This window comes from Ornithorhynchus anatinus, chromosome 12 (assembly GCF_004115215.2).
Source record: "Ornithorhynchus anatinus isolate Pmale09 chromosome 12, mOrnAna1.pri.v4, whole genome shotgun sequence".
NCBI lineage: Eukaryota > Metazoa > Chordata > Mammalia > Monotremata > Ornithorhynchidae > Ornithorhynchus > Ornithorhynchus anatinus.
The window spans coordinates 54,726,148-54,747,008 of NC_041739.1; the positions used below are offsets into that span (position 1 = coordinate 54,726,148).

At 44.8% G+C, this 20,861-nt stretch overlaps 1 protein-coding gene across 6 annotated transcripts in view; it reads right to left on the bottom strand.

Annotated features, from left to right (window-relative positions):
• Positions 1 to 20,861, bottom strand: part of AFF1 (AF4/FMR2 family member 1) — a 164,008-nt gene that overhangs the window by 68,405 nt on the left and 74,742 nt on the right. For all 6 annotated transcript variants that reach the window (XM_029076489.2, XM_029076488.2, XM_029076487.2 and 3 more), the window contains exons 2-3: positions 20,355 to 20,475; positions 19,012 to 19,872 (exon numbers count right to left, since the gene is read on the bottom strand). In XM_029076489.2, coding sequence (XP_028932322.1) covers positions 19,012 to 19,872; positions 20,355 to 20,475 — 982 coding nt within the window. The remainder of the gene's footprint in view (positions 1 to 19,011; positions 19,873 to 20,354; positions 20,476 to 20,861) is intronic.

Sequence of the window (20,861 nt, forward strand, 5' to 3'; positions counted from 1 at the left end):
CCCACCTGCATTCCATTGAAGAGTAGAGCGTGTTAAGTCCTAAAATGATTAGTATATTTTAATCTGAATTTTACACTTGTAAACACATCAACCCTCAATGGTCAACCAAGAATTTTCATGCTGGCAGGAAGAGCTGAGTCTTTTAGGTAAAGTTACAATTCGGTTGAGAGCCTTTTATTAAGCAAATAAAAAGAAAGCATATTTACTGAGTAACTTATGTCCTAAAAAGCATGCTCCCACTTCAATTTCTTTTTCCTTTTCAGCAGGCATATTGATGATGCTGGTATTTGTTAAGCGCTTACCATGTGCCAAGCACCGTTCTATGTGCTGATTGCAGTTGGGAATTACGGCCCTTCCATAACAAAAATCTGAAAAATGCTTCTGGTAACCCATTGAGCCCACTGCTTTAAACAAATCCAATTGGTGATTCATTCTCTTTCCAGCTTAAGCAGAAACAATGATTTTCTTTTACAAACACGTGGTACAAAATTGTATTTTCAAAGAAATGCTGCAAGGAGAGACTTCCAACTGCGAAGGGCGGCTTGACCTTTTGGCTCTGCTGGGCCTTCGGCCCCATATCTAGGGAACCCATTCAGAACAGGATATGGAGTCAGGGAGATTTTTGAGGTAGGGCGTGTGTGATGAACTCTGCTTGCTAAATAACTATATTGGGCAGACTTCTGTATCCAAATATCAGATATCCCCAAAAATGTTCAGCTAATTCTCCTTTTGAATGGTTGCACATATACTAGACTAACATTGTCTTTCAGTATAACCCTGATTATCTTCGTACTCTGTCTTCCTAGCTTTGACTGGAGAATAACTGTAATCAGAATCCCTCAGGACTGGTAGGTGTTTGTGGAGGGTAGAAGAAGGGAGAAGTATTCAAAAAGGGCAGGAGGGTGAGGAGGGGAGAGGAGAGGAATTCTGATTAAGAAAATGATGGAAACCGGTGTCTTGGAAGATGATGACCTAGGCATTTTTCCACGAGCACTGTCAGACATTTTGTGGCTTTCTTTTTGGCTCTATCCATCCATTAAAGCAAGGGGAGTGAGAAGGGAAGAGGAAAGGATGAGAGAGTGGGAGACAAACATTATGAAAAAAAGGAATTCTGAATCACATTTTGGTTAGAGTCTTAGACTTCTATCCTTTCTCCCCTACACATCACCCTGCGTCCCCGCTACCAAAGAAACACCACAGGCCTTAGGGCTTGACTGGAACCTGTTCTAGTAGCACTAGAATCTCACAGGAAGAAAAGGTCAAATGCTAAAACCTTTCTTCCAAAATAAAAGGCTAGAAACAAATGGCACATGACACAAAAGTTTCTCCGTTCCTTGTTAAATGTGCAAAGTTCAACAGGTCAAATGAGCTTTTAATTAATTTCCCTCTCTAGCCTTCCATTGTATCCACAAAGCAACTTTTATAAATAGGAAGAGTCCTTTCAACAGAAAACACACCTGTGTAGTCAACACACACACACACACACACACACACACACACACATCATCTGACTTCCTATGGCATAAAAGTAACAAGACCTCCTAGGATGTGGTTGTCAATGACATCACTGTAGAAAGCAAAGTTCTGGGTTCTAGTCTCCGATCTAGTGGCAAGGGGCTACTCTTTCTCTGCCTTAGTCTCCCACATTGCAAAAAGGGGGATAATACCATCTTGTGAAGGAGGGAAAAGTGCACTGTAAATTTAATTATCCAAAGCTCATGAAAGGCCTTGAGCTCCCTGTGGAAAGATAATGAAAATAAATCAAAGGCCCTGAATAAATACAACACATTATGCAGGGTCAGAGAACCACAGAGTCCGGGGAAAGAGATAAATCAACTGTTTAAGGTCAATGGCTCGCTCTCCATTTTTTAAACTTTCAAAACTGGAATCTTCGTTATTAGGGAGTTTTGAGCTCATTAACATACATATTGTCTGCCACCTCTTCCTTCTTTCAAGATTTGCCTTGATGTTGCCCTGCTGGTGGTTTGGCCTTTACCTGTTCCTGGCCCCCTCTCAAGAGTCCCTGCTGATTCCAATTAAAATTCCCTCATATTATTTACAATTCACACTAACATGAAATTGGGCGAGACTGGGGGTTTCTTGGAATGTAATCAAACAAGCCACTATTTCAAGCTAAAAATCGCTAAGAACAACTTGCATAAGGGCCCCCCATTTCCATTATGACCGATACTTGTTTTTCTCACTGCAGCCCTGCCTCCACGCCCTGAACATCATTTGTCGGGTAAGGTTATTCTTCATGTTATGCACTGATGCAGGTGACCTCATACATGTGGGGGTGGCTTCTAAGACCAAAACATGACTAGCAGGCTGGACACCCTGTACAGATGTGGCAACTGTCCTATGGGGTTTGGCTGCAACTGTTTGACACAGAACTTTCAGAGCACTGCCTCCTCAGCCTTGCACTTTGCTAACAAATAATAATATTAGTGGCATTTAAGTGCTTACTATGTGCTAAGCACTGTACTAAGCGCTGGGGTGCATACAAGCAAATCGGTTTGGACATAGCTTATCCCAAAGGAGCTCAGTTTCAATCCCCATTTTATGGATGAGGTAACTGAGGCACAGAGAAGTGAAGGTACTTGCCCAAGGTCACACAGCAGACAAATGGCAGAGCTGGGATTAGAACCCATGACCTTCTAACTCCCAGGCCAGTGCTTTATCTACTAGGCCATGCTGCTTCTCTAACTCCTGGCTGGTTTGTCACTTGTTTGTCTGCATTCCGACAGCCAAATTGTACCACTAAAGGCTGTTCACCTACGGACTTGGGCACCACCCCCACTCCTCCCAATGGTAGCCCTTATGTACATCTCTTTAGACTCTATTGCTTTTCCCCACCTGTAATTTATTTTAGCTTCTGTCTCCCTTTCTAGATTCTAAGCTTCTTGCTGACAGAGATCGTGTCTACTAACTCCCACAAGCTTACTACAATGTGCTACACAGAGAACTCTTGATTGACTGATGCTATGGTAGGTTCAGATAAGCTTGCTTCAGAATTGCTTATAGGTCCACTTCAATTCACCATCCTCCAGCTAATTGTGCAGGCTGTAGACTCGTTGTGGGCAGGGAATATTCTACCAATGCTTGTCAAATTGAACTCTCTCAAAAGCTTAGTGCAGTGCTCTACACACAGTAAGCGCTCAGTAAATGCCATTAACTGCTGATTTATTTAGTGTGCCCTCTACCCGGTTTATCTACCACATACACCCATTCCAATGGAACAGACTGCATGCTAAGACTTGGGTTTTAGTGTTCTTGCTTTGTCATTTACTATATTGTGTACAGCTTGGAGATGTCACTGATGCAATTTCTCAAAAAAAAAAAAAATGGAGCTTGGGGCCTAATGTATTCTCAACCTTCTTTTTTCATATCTGATGCCAGACCATCATCATCATCATTATTTACTGAGGTCCTATATCAAGAATATTGCACTACGTGATTAAGAATGTATCATAAAAATGAACCAGTATTAAGACTGATAGCCTCCTTGCATGCCTCTTTCATGTGAGTGCTTCAAGAGGGCAGTCATCAACATATAGAAGCTTCTAGATTTCATTTTGAGAACTTATGGTGATATCTCCAGGCTGTCAAGTTTTTTTCCCCCAAAGCTTCAAAGCATGGTCTAACTTCCAGCAGAGCAGAGTAAAATAAATTACATAAAACTGGATCCTTTACTGAGTTCTCCAACACTAAATTGATGATAGGGAACAAATTGGACAGGATATTATTATGGCTGACCAAATTTAAGATTTAGAAAGACAAACATGCTTTATTAACTTCCAAAACCCAGGTCTTCTGATGGTATCAGGAGGATTTTGTGAGTTTGTTGGATACCTTGTCTTTGACCCTAATTCCTAGGCTGGGAATCCTCCTTGATGTTCTAAAGCCATATACTTACTCACTATAGAGAAGCAGTGTGGCTCATTGGAAAGAGCCTGGGCTTGGGAGCCAGCGGTCTTGGGTTCGAATCCCGGCTCTGCCACTTGTCAGCTGTGTGACTGTGGGCAAGTCACTTCACTTCTCTGGGCCTCAGTTCCCCCATCTGTAAAATGGGGATTAACTGTGAGCCTCACGTGGGACAACCTGATTACCCTGTATCTCCCCCAGCGCTTAGAACAGTGCTCGGCACATAGTAAGCGCTTAACAAATACCAACCTTATTATTATTATAAGGATTTCTTTCCCCTTCTCTGAACAATGGATTCCATGCAAGGGAAAGGGTAAAGAGCACCTACTGCCTCAAAAATTCAACAGCCAAATTGCAATGGACACTTGACAATTTCTTGAATTTGTTTTCCTCCTAGAAGGGCTTCCTAGTGGCAGTGGATTATGTAACCTTTTACTTATGGATTGAAGATGGATTGTATCTTCAAATATATGAGAAAACCCTGGGACAAAGGAACTTTTCAAAATGTATTCCACCCTGGAGATCTAATGAAATTCAGACTGCTGAGTTGGGAAAGAAGTAGCATTTACTATCTAATCTAGATTGTTTAGAGTAAAAAGAAAGCCATCTTGGTTTGGCTGGGACAATCTTATAACACAAACTTAGCCAAAACATTCATTTTACCCATGGTGACCACGAAAGCAATCATGAACAAGGAACAGAGGGTTTATCTAACTGGGTTTTCTTTGGGGAATGGTGGAGGAGAAGATAATGAGGGGCAGAATTCAAAGCCCATTCCCTGGGCCTGAAAGGAAAATTTCCTCCTGTCGCTGTGTCAAATTACAGTGGGATTTTTGGGGGGGCAAGACATTCCTTGTTACAAAAAGCTCTCCAGGTTTAACAAATCTGCCTGGGCCTTCTCCCTTCCTCCTTTCCCCTCCCCCAACCAGTCTGCTCCTCCCCTTCTCCCATGTCTTTCCAGAGCTGCTGAAAGAAGTCCTTGCTCTGGGTGTGGAATGTGGAGAAGCCTCATCTCTTAAATGGCAAGAGAATGCCTGGGATCCCTAAATTGCACTGATCCCCTAGCAAGGTTTGCTTCAAGGGAATGCTTAAGGTGACTGACAGGTCAGTAGACACACATACACAGAACGGCCAAAATTTGTGGCCAGAGATGAGTCATAGCATCTTATTATGCACGACCAACTCTAGTTCCAAAAACATTTTAAATTTCCGGCAACCGCAAGAGTGCCTTCCCCAGCACAGAATGTGCATACCAGGAGACTAAAGGAAACAACATACAGAACCACGGCCCTTAGGAAGCAAGTTGCCATGGTTCACGTTGGGGCATAAGCCTCCAGGGTTCGACTCTGGAACTTAAGCCCAGGTTATAAATTGGGCAGTTCGGGAAGTCCATTACCTCTTTCAGGCCACTAAGAGGCAGTTTAATTACTGCCACAGCATGCAGACTTAATGTCCCATACAAAATGGTTAACTCCTGAGGCGCAACTCATTGGCAGCACGTTTTCAGGCTAACATTTTGGTCCTGGGGGAGGGGTGAGAAGTGAGAGCCCGGAGGCAGGCATTCCCACCTAGGGAGGTGGACCGGTTCTGAATGGCTTCTAAGCAAGTTCTGGTAAGAGGCCTCCTGATGAAGTTTAAGCTCCTTTGTTATCCTTTTTCTTAAAATGCTATTTATTATGCATTTGCTATGTGCCAGGCACTATACTAAGTGCTGTGGTATAAATACAAGCTAATCAGGTTGGACACAGTCCTCGTCCCAGCTGGGGCTCACAGTCCTTGCCCCCATTTTATAGATGAGGAACCTCAAGCACAGAAAAATGAGGTGACTTGCCCAAGGTAACCAAGCAGACAAGTGGTAGAGCTGGGATTAGAACCCAGGTCCTCTGAATCCCAGGCCTGGGCTCTATCCACTAGGTGATGCTGCTTCCTCATAGCAGCTTCTGGCTTTGCTCACCACAGTGCTCACTTAGGAGGGCCCTCTGGCAGGGCCAGTGACAGGGCAGAGGAGGGTGAGGGAGGAGGGTAAGGAACACAGGAAGGGACTTCCAGTGGTGAAGATGTGAAGATGGTGAAGAGTCCTTAAATGAAGCACCGTCTTCTCCCAAATGCTTAGTACAGTGCTCTGAACACAGTAAATGCTCAATAGTAGCAGCAGGGCTTAATAGATAGAGCACTGGCCTGGGAATCAGTCTACTCCAAGCTCCGCCATCCATCTGCTGTATGACCTTGGACAAGTCATTTAACTTCTCTGTGCCTCACTTACCTCATCTGTAAAATGGGGATTAAGACTGCGAGCCCCACATGGGATCATGTCTCCAACTTGATTAACTTGCATCTACCCCGGCGCTTAATACAGTGCTTGGGTCATAGTAAGCACTTAACAAATGCTATAATTATTATTATTACAGTGCCTGGCACAGTAAGCCCTTAAATATTATTTTAAAAAAAATAGTTACCACTGATTGACTGTTTCAGTCCAGAGCCTCTCATCTAGCAAATGATCTGAAGAACACTGAATTCATTCATTCATATTTATTGCGCACTTACTGTGTACACAGCACTGTCCTAAGCGCTTGAGAGAGTATGACAGAACAGACACACTGCCTACCCACAAAGCGCTCATCATCTGCCTTTCTTTTCTCTTTGCAAAAGAAAGGTCAGCATTCATAAACTAAGGAGAGGGGGCAGGCAGGAACCCCTTCCACCCCCACCTCGCCTGCAACACACTCACCCCATTAAATGTCATGAATCCCTCATTTCACATATCTCTCTGGATTTAGTGGTCAAAAAGAAGAGGTCCTGGTAAGCCTTCCTCCCCTAGCTCCCTCCTGCCCTCCCCACAAAAAAAAAAATTCACACAACTCACCAAACCTGGATACACCAGCCTGCAACATAAAACGACCTCCTCATTTTCAAAAGAAAGAGGAAATACTGTCATTTGGTAGCCTCCCAAATCTGAAACAAAGCGTCTACAGGGAACAGCGAATTACAGTAGCGGTACCATGCATTTTCATACACCAAAAATAGACCTAAGTTTCATCCACTGAACCAACTACACTATTGTTCACAGCAAGGTTGGTTTATGGTATTTTTAAAAAACCGTAATGGGAGTCAAGCACTTAAAACCCTAGAGATACCTGCAGAACTATGCCAATATTTTATACAAAACACTCATAAATGGTAAGCTCTTTTTTTCCCCTCTGCAAATGAGTATTATTATCCCTCTTGCCACCAGGTAATAGCTGTAAGGTGCCTGGATAATATGAAATAAAAAGCAGATTGTAAACATTAAAGGAATCTGAAGTGTCATTTAAATTGTAATCATTTGAAACAAAATTGAAAAATCTGACCTACACCACTTTCACTGGGACAAGCAAAAGACATCAGTAAGTGGGAAAAGGAGATTATAATGAGTCAGAAAAAATAAGTAAAAATGGAGACATCAGGCGAAGATGAAAATACACACTTTGACCATGTAATACTCTTATCAAAATTAAGAATGGCTACAGAAGTACATGTACCAATATAACTTTCTGCCTATAATTGTCACAAGAAAAAAAAACACTTGTTTTGGTCTCCCTCTGACCCCACCAAATACCCGTGTGGTTTAGTGGAAAGAGCCCGGGCCTGGAAATCAGGGGATGGGATTCAGAAGGTCATGGGTTCTAATCCCAGCTCCACCACACATCTGCTATGTGACCCTGGGCAAGTCACTTCACTTCTCTAGACCTAGGTTCCCTCATCTGTAAAATGCAGATTGAGACTGTAATCCCCACATGGGACAGGGACTGTGCCCAAGCCAATTTGCTTGTAGGCACCCCAGTGTTTAGTACAGTGCTTGGCACATAGTAAGCACTTAACAAATATCACAGTTATTATTATTTCTTGACTCTGCCACCTGCCTGCTGTGTGACCATGGGCAAGTTATGTAACTTCTCTATGCCTCAGTTCCCTCATCTGCAAAATGGGGATTCAATTCCTGTTCCCCTGTCCCTTAGGCTCGAGGGACAGGGACTGTGTCCTACTTGATATTCTGGTCTCTACACCAGCCCTAGGTACAGTATTTGGCCAGAATAAGCACAAAATGAACACCAAAACTATTAGGACCAGGGTTCTCATCCCAGTTCTGCTACTTGCCTGTGTTTCCTTGGGGAAGTCACTGAACATCTCTATGCCTCATCTGTTCCCCTTCCTATTTTAGATTGTGAATCCAAGTGGGACAGGGACTGTGTCTGACCTGAATATCTTGTATTTATCCTAAAGCTTGGCAGATGATAAGCATCTATCAAACATGATTACTATTAATAATATTAAATTTTAATGATTTAAGTGCTTATATGCCAGGCACTGAACTAAGCGCTGGGGTAGATACGAACCAATCAGTTGGGACACAGTCCATAACGCATTGGGGCTGACGGTTTTCATTTCCATTTTCCAAATGAAGAAATCAAAGCAGAGAGAAGTGAAAGTGACTTGCCCCAAGGTCACAGCACACAAGTGGCAGAACAGGGATTAGAACCCAGGTCCCCCTGACTCCCAGGGCATGCTGCTTCTCAAATTCTGAAATACTTAGGACCAGGCCCTTCAAGCCACACAAAACTCACAAAGCAGTTTTCAAGAAAGCCAAAGAGGGCAAGTAGAAAGTCTAGAAAGGAAGAAAGGTCATCACTCTCTAGCTAAATTGGCTCTGAACAATGGAAATATTTTAATGTTTCATAAACATACAAGATTTGTTTTTTGATAACACATCAAAAGTATTTACCCACGGATAAATGTTGAGGTATCAGTTTAAAACCTGACCAAAAAAATTACAAAATATCTGAGATAATTGTTCAATTACTGCATCGTAAACCTGTGTTTATGATTAATTTGTATCTACAGGAAAATAAATGAATTTGTATTAATAGGAAAAGTCAGGCCAAAAGTAAGTATTCACGCTTAGTCGATAAATTTCATTGGGGATTTGCAAACGACTTTATGACTAATTTGTATCTACAGGAAAATAAATGAATTTGTATTAACAGGAAAAGTCAGGCCAAAAGTATTCACGCTTAGTCGATAAATTTCATTGAGGATTTGCAAACGACTTAATTGGGGCAAGTTCTGTTCCTCCAGTATGACAAATGGAAAACTGAGGCACAGAATCACCTTCCATCGTACTAGCAATGATGCTTCTCAAATCCTAAACCTTCTCAACTCCTAAAACTCTGCATTAAATCATTAGAGCACACTCCTTCCCTTGGGCCCAAAGGATTACAGAGGATTATGAAAGGCTCTTACAAATTACCAAGAAGGAGAAAGAAATACATGAGAAAGTAGGCCAATTAATAAGGAGAGCACTGAAATCCAAGGGGCCACTAAAATGGCAGAGATTCTAGACAGCTTTGTGTATGTTGAGATGGGGTGGGGGGCACAAGCCTTTAAAACTTAGACATTTCAATAATTAAGGAAAGGAACAAAAACCTTGTGAAAAACAGCTGGTAATCAAGTGAGATCTTGGACCACGAAAACATGTTACGAAGCAGGCGTGGATGCAAAATAATTTTCAAAGGGAGCAGTAGAATAAAAAATGGGCAGGTGGGAGAGTGATACAAATATGGCACAGATAGAATTATTAAAGGTTTTCCCTTTAAGGGAGTTTTCACTTGCACATCTTTTGGTTGTTAGCTTGCAGCTTGTGTCTTTCACTGTGAATGGAACGAGTTCACCATGTGATGGGGGAGGCAAAAAGAAAACATGGCCAGTGTGACCTAATGCAACATAGCTGTCCCATGTTAAGCTGCCATGCCTGACAAGAACCCGCTCAGATGATCTGGTTCAGTTCTAGACAATTTGCTTCCAGAAAGATGAAGAGAAACTGGAGACAATTCAGAGAGTCACCAGCAAAGCAATTTAAAGGGTGGGGGCTAGGGGGTGTTGGAGGGAAGACAGCTGTCTGGAAAGGATCAAAAGAGCTAAATGCATCCAGTCTGGCTCAGGGACAGCTCCTAGGAGCCAAAGGACATGATAACCATCTACAAATATCTCAAGCGTGGAAACAGCATCGAGAAACAGGAATTATTTATCGTGGTAAAAGTGTACTTTTGAGAGTCTCAGAGTAAGGGCATGTATGCTGGAAAGAGGAAAATGTATCCTCCATCACGCTGAAAAGCCTCTTTCCACTCGGTATTCTACCACCACTTCCTGATCTGCCTTAAGCTGTTCCACTCCCGCTCCATTGTTTATTCTCTCCCAGGAATTCCTGCCAGCCATCTCCTCCTCCGGGACCACAGTCCAAATTCTTTTCAAAATAAAAACAAAAACTTCTTCAACAGTCAGCCCCTGCAGCGCCCTAATCATCTGCTGTTGTCCTCTGAGCCCTTTCTAGTTTATATTATCATTCGGGTGGTGAAGGTAACTCCAGCTTTCTGCCAAGGCAGTTTCCAAACCCCAGCAGGGAAAGATTTCACTGATGACTTCATGGGTTTTTCTTTTATGGTATTAAGTGCTTACTATGTGCCAGGCAGTGTACTAAGCAAGCACTGGGTACCAAGCTAATCAGGCTGAACACAGTCTTAGTCCCACATGGTGCTCACAGTTCGAATCCTCATTTTCCAGATGAGCTGAGGCACAGAGAAATGAAGTGACTAGCCCCAGGTCACACAGCAGACAAATGACGGAGCAGGCATTGGAGCGGGCATTAAAACCCGGGACCTTATGACTCCCAGGCCTGTACTCTATCCACTAGGCCATGCTGCTCTTCTACATGTTGACCAGTGTATTGCTTCAAAGAGATTATATTTCATTTTCCACCTCTTTTCTGCATCCAAAGTTTCCCTCGGCACTGTCAAACCTTCTATCCGAGGGCCCTGGTAACTAAATACCCTAAAACTCCAAATCCCCTAGCAGCAGAGTGGTCTTGGAGACACTGTGTCTTCTGAATCACTGAGTTAACTGGAAATAGGGACTTTTCAAAGCTCAGCCAGGACTGTAAATCCCACTTCCCCATTAACTCAGCGATTTAGAAGACAGGATCTCCTAAGCATGGGACATGAGATCCAGAAGAACTAGCTCTCCTGTAGCCCATCTCCCTCTCAGAGTTCATCGCTCAGAAGATCCAGGTTTAGTCTGATTCACGTAGCCCACCCTCTAAAAAGAAGTGGGGAGAACTTCCGAATTCTGAGGCTAAAAGGATCTCGTCAATCAATCATACTTATTAAGCGCTTGGACAGAGCACTGTATTATGCACCCGGAACTTACAGTCTAGAGGGGAAGGCACGCATTAAAATCAATTTAGAATACATATAACAAGTGCTGTGGGGTTGCGGGTGGGGTGTGAATATCAAGTGCTTAAAGGTACAGATGCAAGGGCCAAGGGGGGCCTGAAGGAGGGGAAGGAGGGGAAATGAGGGCTTAGCCAGGGAAGGCCTCTTGCAGGAGATGGGAATTTAGGAGGCATTGAAAGTGGGGAGAATAGTGGTGTGTGAGATACGAAGGGGAAGAGAGTTCTAAGTCAGAGGGAGGACATGGGTAAAGGGTCAGCGGCCAGAGAGTCGAGAAAAAGGCATGGTGAGCAGGCTGGTGTCGGAGGAGAAGCGTACGGGCTGGGTTGCAGTATGTACTCAGAGTTAAGACAGGAGGGGGCAAGCTGATTGAGTGTTTTAAAGCTTTTAAAGGATTTTGAGAAGCAGCGTGACTCAGTGGAAAGAGCATGGGCTTGGGAGTCAGAGGTCATGGGTTCTAATCCCAGCTCTGCCGCTTGTCAGCTGTGTGACTATGGGCTAGTCACTTAACTTCCCTGTGCCTCAGTTACCTCATCTGTAAAATGGGGATTAAGATTGTGAGCCCCACATGGGACAAGCTGAACACCTTGTATCCTCCCTAGCGCTTAGAACAGTGCTTTGCACATAGTAAATGCTTAACAAATGCCATCATCATTATTATTATTAAAGTTAGGAGATATGACCCCTATTCTCAAAGAGCTTTCGAAGCAGCATGGCATAGTGGCTAGAGCATGGGCCTGGGAGTCAGAAGTTCCTGGGGTTCTAATCCCAGATCAGCCACTTTTCTACTGTGTGACCTTGGGCAAGTCACTTCACTTCTCTGGGCCTCAGTTACCTCATCTGGAAAATGGGGATTGAGACTGTAAGCCCCGCACAGGACAGGGACTGTGTCCAATCTCAATTTGCTTGTAACCACCCCTGTGTTTAGTACAGTGCCTGGCACATAGTAAGTGCCTAACAAATACCACAATTATTATTATTATTTAATCTAACTGGGGATATAGACCTCTGTCTTAAATCATGCTTTAGGCTAGCCATTTCTTTACCTCCTAGGATATTAGGGCCATACAAGGGATTCAAGTTATACCAGCTGTACTTCTTTACACAGTAGATTTCCAGGTTTGTCTGTAAACATACTCTGTACCTCTAATGTAGTAGGTGAAGCAGGGGCCACCATGCAGTGGAAAAAGCAGTGGGAGACCTGGGCTCTATTCTGGCCTGCCAAAAACCATGTCACTGTGGACATGTCGCTTACCCTCTCTGGGCTTGTATAACAGTGATAAATACCCCTTGCCTCTCTGTGCCTCTCAAGGGTACTGTGAAGATAAGGCGAGATATACACATCTCAGTGGTGCTGTGCATTTTTAGGAAGCAGGGTGCTAAAGAAAGCCACTGGTGACACTTCTGTGATGGATTTTCAGAGAAAAAAATGTTTGGTCCAGACATAGTGTGCCTAAATCAATGTGGGCCATAAACTGAGTGATCCCTGTTTACATCTGAGGGATTGTGGGGGGAGTGCTGGAAGACATGGTCTTTAATTTGTGCACAATGTTCAAACCAAAAAATACATTTTGCCTCTGCCATATTAGCCTATGCCAACCGGGCCACTGAGGAAAACAGAAGGGGATGACATGAAAAATAAGAGGGTGTGTTGAAGAGGAGGAATGTTTTACTTCTGACAGTTTCAGTTTCACCACTCTCCAAGATTCAAAAATGATTGTGGGGAAACCCTAATTTGAGGTGACTTGCCAAAGAAGCAACAGGGAGAAAACTGAACTGTTTGGAAAGAAATCACTGTTTAAAGTAAAAACAAAGAACTAAAGAAAACAGTGAAAGAGCAGAGAAAGGTAACCTGTAGTAATTGCATCAAGGATGAAGAGATTAAAGCTGTTTGCATTTTTCATTCAGTAGCATGGCCAAAAGTTCCTCTTTTCAGGGGCAAGCAAATGTGTTGGCAGTGGAGAAAGAGACTTGGAAGGATAAAAAAATATATATAATTTGCATGGGCGAATGCTGAGTCACCACATAGTTTTCCACTGCGGATTAATTCATTCTACAGTGAAGCCTCTGGTCTATTGAAACTGCCCAGCTTAACTTGTCAGTGTTGCCATCAGCCAAAAGACTGTCCAACAATGAATTCAACAGCTGCAGGTGACACCCGGGCCTTGGAAATTCAATTAGCTGGAAGTCATTTGGTAAGAGAACTCTCTTTTAAAGGATGTCACTAGGGAGAAACAGCTAGGGCTTACTTAGCATTCATTGGGACAGAAGGAAAGAAATTTGGGGTGGGGGGTGGGAAAGGAAATCAAAAAAAGTAGCCAATTTTTTTTTCCAAATTGATCAACACCTAATAATAATTATGGTATTCAGTGCTTAATATGTGCCAGGCACTGGATTAAGCACTGGACCCCTACAAGTCCATCCCCCAGCACTGGAGGGGCTTGAAGCACATTTTGGGCAGGGAAAGTGTCTTCCAACTCTATTATATTGCACTCTCTCAAGTGTTTGGTACAGTGCTCCACACATAGTAAACACTCAATAAATAGCATTGGATGACTGATTGAAAAAATCTGACGGTTTCTGATTTCTAGCTCAGCTGGGGCAAAAACTTGGAAATACTTTCCAATGATACCTGAAGCCCCACTGAGAAATCTTGGAATTACTAGTGGAGCATTGCTAATGGAGAAACAGAAGAGGAGATGAGAAGGAGGATAAAATTAAAGGTAGGAGGTGAGGCAGTGCTACGGAACTGTAGAGAAGTCCAGTGAGGCATCACAGAAACTTTGGGAAAAGCCATAGTAACCTGGAATCACAGGATTACAAAGTGAGTTGTTTTTAGTCCAGTTTCTTATGATAAACGAGAAATTTATGTGCTTGAGCCTGGAGAAATATAGTTGGAAGATGTTCCTGCTTCTATTGACAAGTCACACAAATCTCAGGGAAAAAAGTTTCTCTCTACATCAGCTTATTTTTTGCCATTTTTCAAAAAAACAGCAATTCTAAAACCTCTGTTTCTGCCAATTTCAAACACTAGCCCCTTCCATAAATCCAGATTGTAATTTCCCCCATTCCTATGCACTCCCTTATGTCCAGTAAAAAAACCAGCTTCTTGGGGCTTCATTCTTCCCTTCTCCTCCTTTTCCTCTTCCTCCCACTACTTCCTCTTTAAGGTGGAGGCTCGACCACGGTAAGGACTCATCGGGGCGAGGATGTTCAGAACCCGCCCTCGGTGTTGGCAATTAAAAACATGAGAACTTCTTTAGGCCCTCAAAAAAGAGGGGTGAATCATTTTAGATTAACTGTAGCCTGCAAGACGTAAAATGCAGGAAAGCACCCAGAGTTCAACCATGAGTATCATATGCCCTGTTCAGCAGAGATGTGGGTATAAATAAAGAGGGTATATTTTATAAATAAACAAGGAAACATAGTCTCCCAGCTACCCTGAAGACTCACCCCAGTGGGAATCTGACCTTGCCGGTGCCAACTTAAACCGACAAGTACATTCCTAGGGCGACCTAGAAAACTTCTTGCAGGCAGAGGAGAAAGGAAAAACAAAAAAAAAAAAGGTAAGAAGCCCTAATCACCTGTCCAGTCTGAGAACTGGGACCAAGAAAATCTCTCCTGATTTGCCTAAGGATAAAACAAAACATGCTGAAGGAAAACAACTTTACCATCACTTCCTTTCAATCAATCAATCCTCTCTTGCCAGCTTAACCCCCTCTCATGCAATCAAGTTGGATCTTTGCCTCTGCAACCGGGAAACTTTTTAACTTCACAAGAGTTCAGAGGGATGCTGAGGGGCAGCACTTTTTCTTTTTTTTTTTTTTTTGTTAAAATCAATTAGGTGGAGAGAAATGCTTTGGTTGGGTGGCAAAGGGAATGTTACTCTATAAGAATGTATGCCTGGCTGAAGCAATAAAAATTGTGGGTTTTGTTATGTGCTTATTATGGGCCAAGCGCTGTATTAAGCGCCAGGATAAAAAAGGATAATCTGGTCTGACACGGTTCTTGTCCCACATGGGGCTCAAAGGCTAAGGGGGAGTGACAACAGGTCTTTAATCCCCATTTTGCAAGCAAGAAAAATGATGCATAGAGAATTTAGGCGACTTGCCCAAGGTCACAAAACAGGCAAGTGGCAGAGCCAGGCTTAGAAGCCAGTATTAGAACTGAAGCAGCATGGCCTAGCGGATAGAGCCTGGGCCTGGGAGTCAGAAGGAACCAGGTTCTAATTCTGACTCTGCCACTTATCTGCTCTGTGACTTTGGGTAAGTCACTTCACTTCTCTGGGTCTCAGTTACCTCACTTGTACAATAGGGATTAAGACTGTGAGCTCCGTGTGGGACAGGAACTGTGTCCAACCTGATTACCTTGTATATCCCCCAGCGCTTAAAATGATGCCTGACAAAAAAGTGGTTAACAAATATAATAATTATTATTATTAGGTCCTCTGACTCCCAGGCCCTTGTTTTTTCCATTAATAGATATCAAACAGTTACCAGTACCCTGTGCTCTGAACTCTGACACTTTGTTACTTAAACACCCCTCATATCCTCTAAACTGTAAATTCGTTATGGGCAGGGAAGGTGACTGCTAATTCTGTTGTACAATACTCTCCCAAGCGCTTAGTACAATGCTCTGCTCATAGTAAGTGCTCAATAAAGAACACTGATTGCTATTATCCCTTTCCAACCCATCCCATCACTTAGGCACCTCCTCCCTCCTCCCCGTTATCCCATACAGTCTCTCTCAACACGCAGGACCATGAAACTTGCTGGCTTGAACTACTGGGACAGGAGTGTAGACTTGGTGATAAGGGCAGGAAAGCAGATGTAAACAGAAGCAGTTGAGTCCCTCTGAGCCGCCTGGGTTTCCAATTGTTAATGAAGGGGATGTTTGTTTCCAGGCGTGTCCGGAAACGCGGTTCAGTCAGGAATCTGCATTTTTACAAATGCCCTTCTGACCATCTTTCGATGTCTCCGCCGACTAGACTAAACTTATAAAATGGAAAAAAAAAAAAGAAAAGGAAAAGAAATGGCCCCTCGAGAGGCTTCTCTACTTGGATCTCTCGACTCTATGGAATGTGAGACAAGATTCACGATTCCTGCCCCGCTTTCCGCAGCAACTCTTCATTAGGTTTCTAACACACCTTTGCTCCAAAGGACCAGGAGGCTAGAGAGAGGTCTCCTAGAGACAGCCTCCAACACCACAACTGTGATGGGAGGGATGGGGAGCCGTGCCAACATGACGTGGGAGCCCGATGACATCCGCTTACCAGTACCTTTCTGCCCTTTCGGACGTGGCGGCAGTGCTGAACACAATATCCCTTCCAGGAATTCTGGGAAGCCTGCTCCTGCTACTGCTGCATCCCTTCCTCGTTTGGCTCAAGAGATTAGCGACCTAAAGACTTCAGTCATAGCCCTGCCCCAGATCAGCAAGGAACGACCTTCCCGGCCAGCCTGTTCTCTTCTCCTCAAGGGATTAGTCCAACTCGATTAGCTAGTTAACTTTGGATTCAGTTCAGCACTTTACCATGAGCCAAGTACTGTGCTAAGTGCTTAGGTCTCTTCAAGATAAACAGATCAGACACGGTCCTGTCCCATATGGGATTCACGGTCTACACTTCTCTGTGGAAAGAGCTAAGCGCTAAGATGACCTCCACCACTCCAAGGAAAGACTGTCTGTCTCAAGGCAGCAGCTGGGGCTAGATCACAGAGAGCTTTCAGGTGTGTGTGGGGCAGACTCCTCCCTGAGGAGTCAGAAGGACTTGGGATCTAATCCCAGCTCTGCCACTTTGCCGTGTAACCTTGGGCAAGTCACCTCAATAAATGCTCTGGTGATTAAATAATAATGGTATTTAAACACTTCCTATATGCGAAGCACTATACTAAGCCCTGGGGTAGATATGAGATCATCAGGTCCCACAAGGGGCTCACAGTCTTAATAGGAGGGAGAACAGGCACTGAATCTCCATTTTGCAAGTCAGTAAACTAAGGCTCAGCAGGTAAGTGACAGAAACTAGATTAGAAATCGGGGCCTCGGACTTCCCGGCCCGTGCTCTTTCCACTAGGCCATGCTGCTTTGCACAGAGTAATTGATCAATAAATACGACTGAATGCATGAATGAATGATTATGTCCACATATGCTTCTAAGCAATTTAAGATGTGTTTTGTTACGTTTTGTTTCCGCATCAGATTAGGAATCCTCTGGGGGAAACCTCTGGATCACTAAGAAGATACATTAGTAAGGAAAGAGTAGCAAATTTCACTAGTTCCTCTGGTCTACGTGTTTCTCGGCATTGCCAACAGTACCTAAAATTCTTCCCAGAACCCCAGTCAATAATCATGTCCTCTGAGATGGAACTCCATCATTTACCATTAAAGAGTAATTTATATTCATATAGCACCCATGCCCGGGAAACCCAAGAGGACTTTTGATACTTTCCTCATTCTACCTGTCCAACTCTGCAATGCAGGAAGGAGGCAATCTCCTTGCTATACTGTACTTTCCCCAAGCACTTAATATAGTGCTCTGAGCACAGTAAGTGCTCAGTGAACACCATTCATCGAGGAATCATTCCCAATTTAAAGATGACAGCTCTTAGAGCACTGCCACCTCTTAGAACAGTGCTTGGCACATAGTAAAGCACTTAAATACCATCATTATTATTGTCATTATTAGTGGTTCAGGAGGTGAGGAACTTGTCCAAGACCAGTCTAAATTTGCAAAGCCTAGATTAACAACCATTCCCAGTCAATGCCTCCCAAGTAGTAACACAACACAATAGATTCTAATAATGGTATTTATTATACCTTTATTATGAGCTGGGCACAGTACTAGCATGGGGATAGATAAAAGATGCCTGTCTGTCCTGTTCTGGACAGAAAACATATATTTTGGACTGGGTGGTTTTTTAATTGCCATAGCTATACACATCCCCACAACTGAATTACTAAAGTAACCTAGATGCAGCTAAAAATCTGCCTTTGCTATATTCGATGGAACTAGATGTTGGCTTTTCACCTCATCCAACCCTTTCAACCTACCACAGCTTTCCAAAATGGAGAGTAGAAGGGACCAGGAGGGTAAGCTGAGGAGAACACCGGGTATAATTAAAAGCTCATCTATATCCAACTGCCTCCACTCCAAGTCATTCCTGCCGAAATGTTCCTCTCCTTTCTCCTCTTCCCTAAAGCTTTTGCAAATAGGAATGGAAGAGTTGGGAGAAGAAATGGGAAGAAAAGCAGTCTCTGGAGTTCTGGGAATGAGGAACCCCAATCTCACTGAGCTTTTCTCCCTCCCCCACCCTGCTTCTCCTGCCTCTGTGGTGAAAGGGCAGACTCGGTACATGATTGCTCTCTGACTTTGTGGTGGCTTTCGGTTCGAAAGCAGCTGGTGAACATAAATATGAGCTGGGAAAGAAACTGAAACCAAGGGGCAGGACAACTTTCCCATCAGAAAAATCTCCTGCTTTATCAAGTGGGCATGGGTGGCTTTTGCCCCAGGCCCACTGATCTCCAAAGGGTCTTTCACGACTCTCAGCAGGGGCTGCTCTTTAGCCTCCCCAGACCTGCTCTGAACTCCATCACAGTGTGCAACTCACGCTGCAGGGAATTTTCTAGTTTCTACTTCCCTTGGCCGCTGGAGCCTTACTCAAGCACAGCTGCAAAGCCTTTCAAACCCAAGTGTCACAGAGAGTAGGAAACAGTGCCGACTGAAGCCATAAAGCCCTCCTTTCCTGCTCAAGCCATCTCCCACTCACGGCCCGGTCCTCCCCCCCCACCCTCCAACATGAGCTTCCCATGTGGAGAAAGGCCTCACACTCACCTCGATGGGCTCAGAGGGGATCTTCAGTTTGGAGAGCTTGGCTTTGGCCGCAACCTTCAGGTCGGCGATCTTGTCGAAGGGCGGACCGTGCAGGTCATCAGGGCGCGGTTTCAGTTCGGGTGATTCACTGGGGGCTTGATCCTGGCCGTCCATCGGGCGGACGTAGGCGGTAGGCTTCTGCTGCACGGCGCTGGTTTTGGAAGGCAGGGGTGGTGGGGGGAAAGTCTGAGAAGGAGGGGGCGGGGGAGCCGTGGCTAAGGCCCCACTGGCCCGGGCCGCCTCCTCCTCATGGGAGCTCGGGGCGGGGGCTCGGGGGGATTGCGTCGCAGGGCCGAACCCCTTGCTGAGCCCCTTGCTGCCCACCGGCATCCTCGAACCGACGTGCTGACTGGAATGTAGAGGGGACAAGGGCCCCACCGGGGAAGACAAGGTGGACAGCAGCGGGGAGAGTCCCAAGACGGGGGCGGGCGGCTCTATGGCCACATCCCCCTCGGGTCGCCGCTCGCTCTTCTTGGGGCGGCCGGCGCCGTGCCCTGCCTGGGCCCCGCGGCCCGGACCTTGGGGCTGCCCGCTGGGCGGGCCCATGCTCTTGGCATGGGGGCCAGGTCCAGGTTCCATCTTGGGCTGGGCCTTGGGGTGAAGGCTCAGGGGGGCAGGGGCGGCTGGGCCCAACGGCTGGGGGACGGGGGGTGGAGCGGAGTGGAAGGGTCGGTTGGGCTTGCCCTGAGGGGGCAGCGCGGCGTTGCTTCCAGGGATACCCAGGAAATTCTGGTGGGACTTGGTGCTGATCAGCTCAGTCACCTCTTCGTAATTGCCCAACATATTCTGGATCTTGCTGGACAACTCATCTCCCTTGTTGGTCTGAAAAACAGAAGTGGAAAATTTATGGTATTGGTTAAGTACTTACTATAGGCCGGGCACTGTACTAAGAACTGAAGTAGATACTTCTACTTCGGTTACCTCATCTGTAAAACAGGGATTGAGACTGTGTCCAACTCGATTTGCTTGTATCCACCCCAGGGCTTAGTACAGTGCCTGGCATATAGTAAATGCTTAGCAAATACCACTGTTGTTATCATTATTATTACAGGCTAAACACAGTCACTGTCCCACAAGGGATTCACAATTTTAATCCTCATTTTACAGATGAGGTAACGGACACAGAGGAGTTAAGTGACTCAGCCAAGGTCACAAAGCAGACAAGTGAATTAGAACCCAGGTCCCTCTGACTCCCAGGCCCATGCTCTTTCCACTAGGCCTTGCTGCGACTCAGCTGAACAGCGTCAGAGTTTCAAACAAAACTTAAGACATTCAGCTTCACTCCGGGGTACGACAATAAATACCTTATAGGGCTCTCCAAAGAGGGGGGTTTTCTCAGGAAAGGCCTCTGTCTCCTGATGAACTTCCTGGTTACGCCGCTCCCTCTCTCTAATGCGCAGCAGATTTCGATCTTCATTGTACAAGCTGTTGAGGGGAGAGTAAAGAAAAGCAGCCCGGTCAGTGTCTAAGATTTTACTAGGGGCGAGGAAGGGAGTTTCCCGTGGCCTGTCACCTGACAGCTGGATCTCCAATCCCTGGCGATGGGTGTAGAGATATCAATCAATAGCATTTACTGAGCACTCACGATATGCACAGCACCTGCTCTAAGTGCTTAGGAGACGTGCAACGCAATCGAGTTGAGAGACACAATCCCTGACTTCAAGGGACTCACAGAGAACCTCAACTCAACCTCTGGTCAAGTCAACCCCAGTCATAATAATGATGATGGTATTTATTAAGCACTTACTATATGCCAGGCACTGTATTAAACGCTGGAGTGGATATAAGCAAATCAACTTGGACACAGTCCC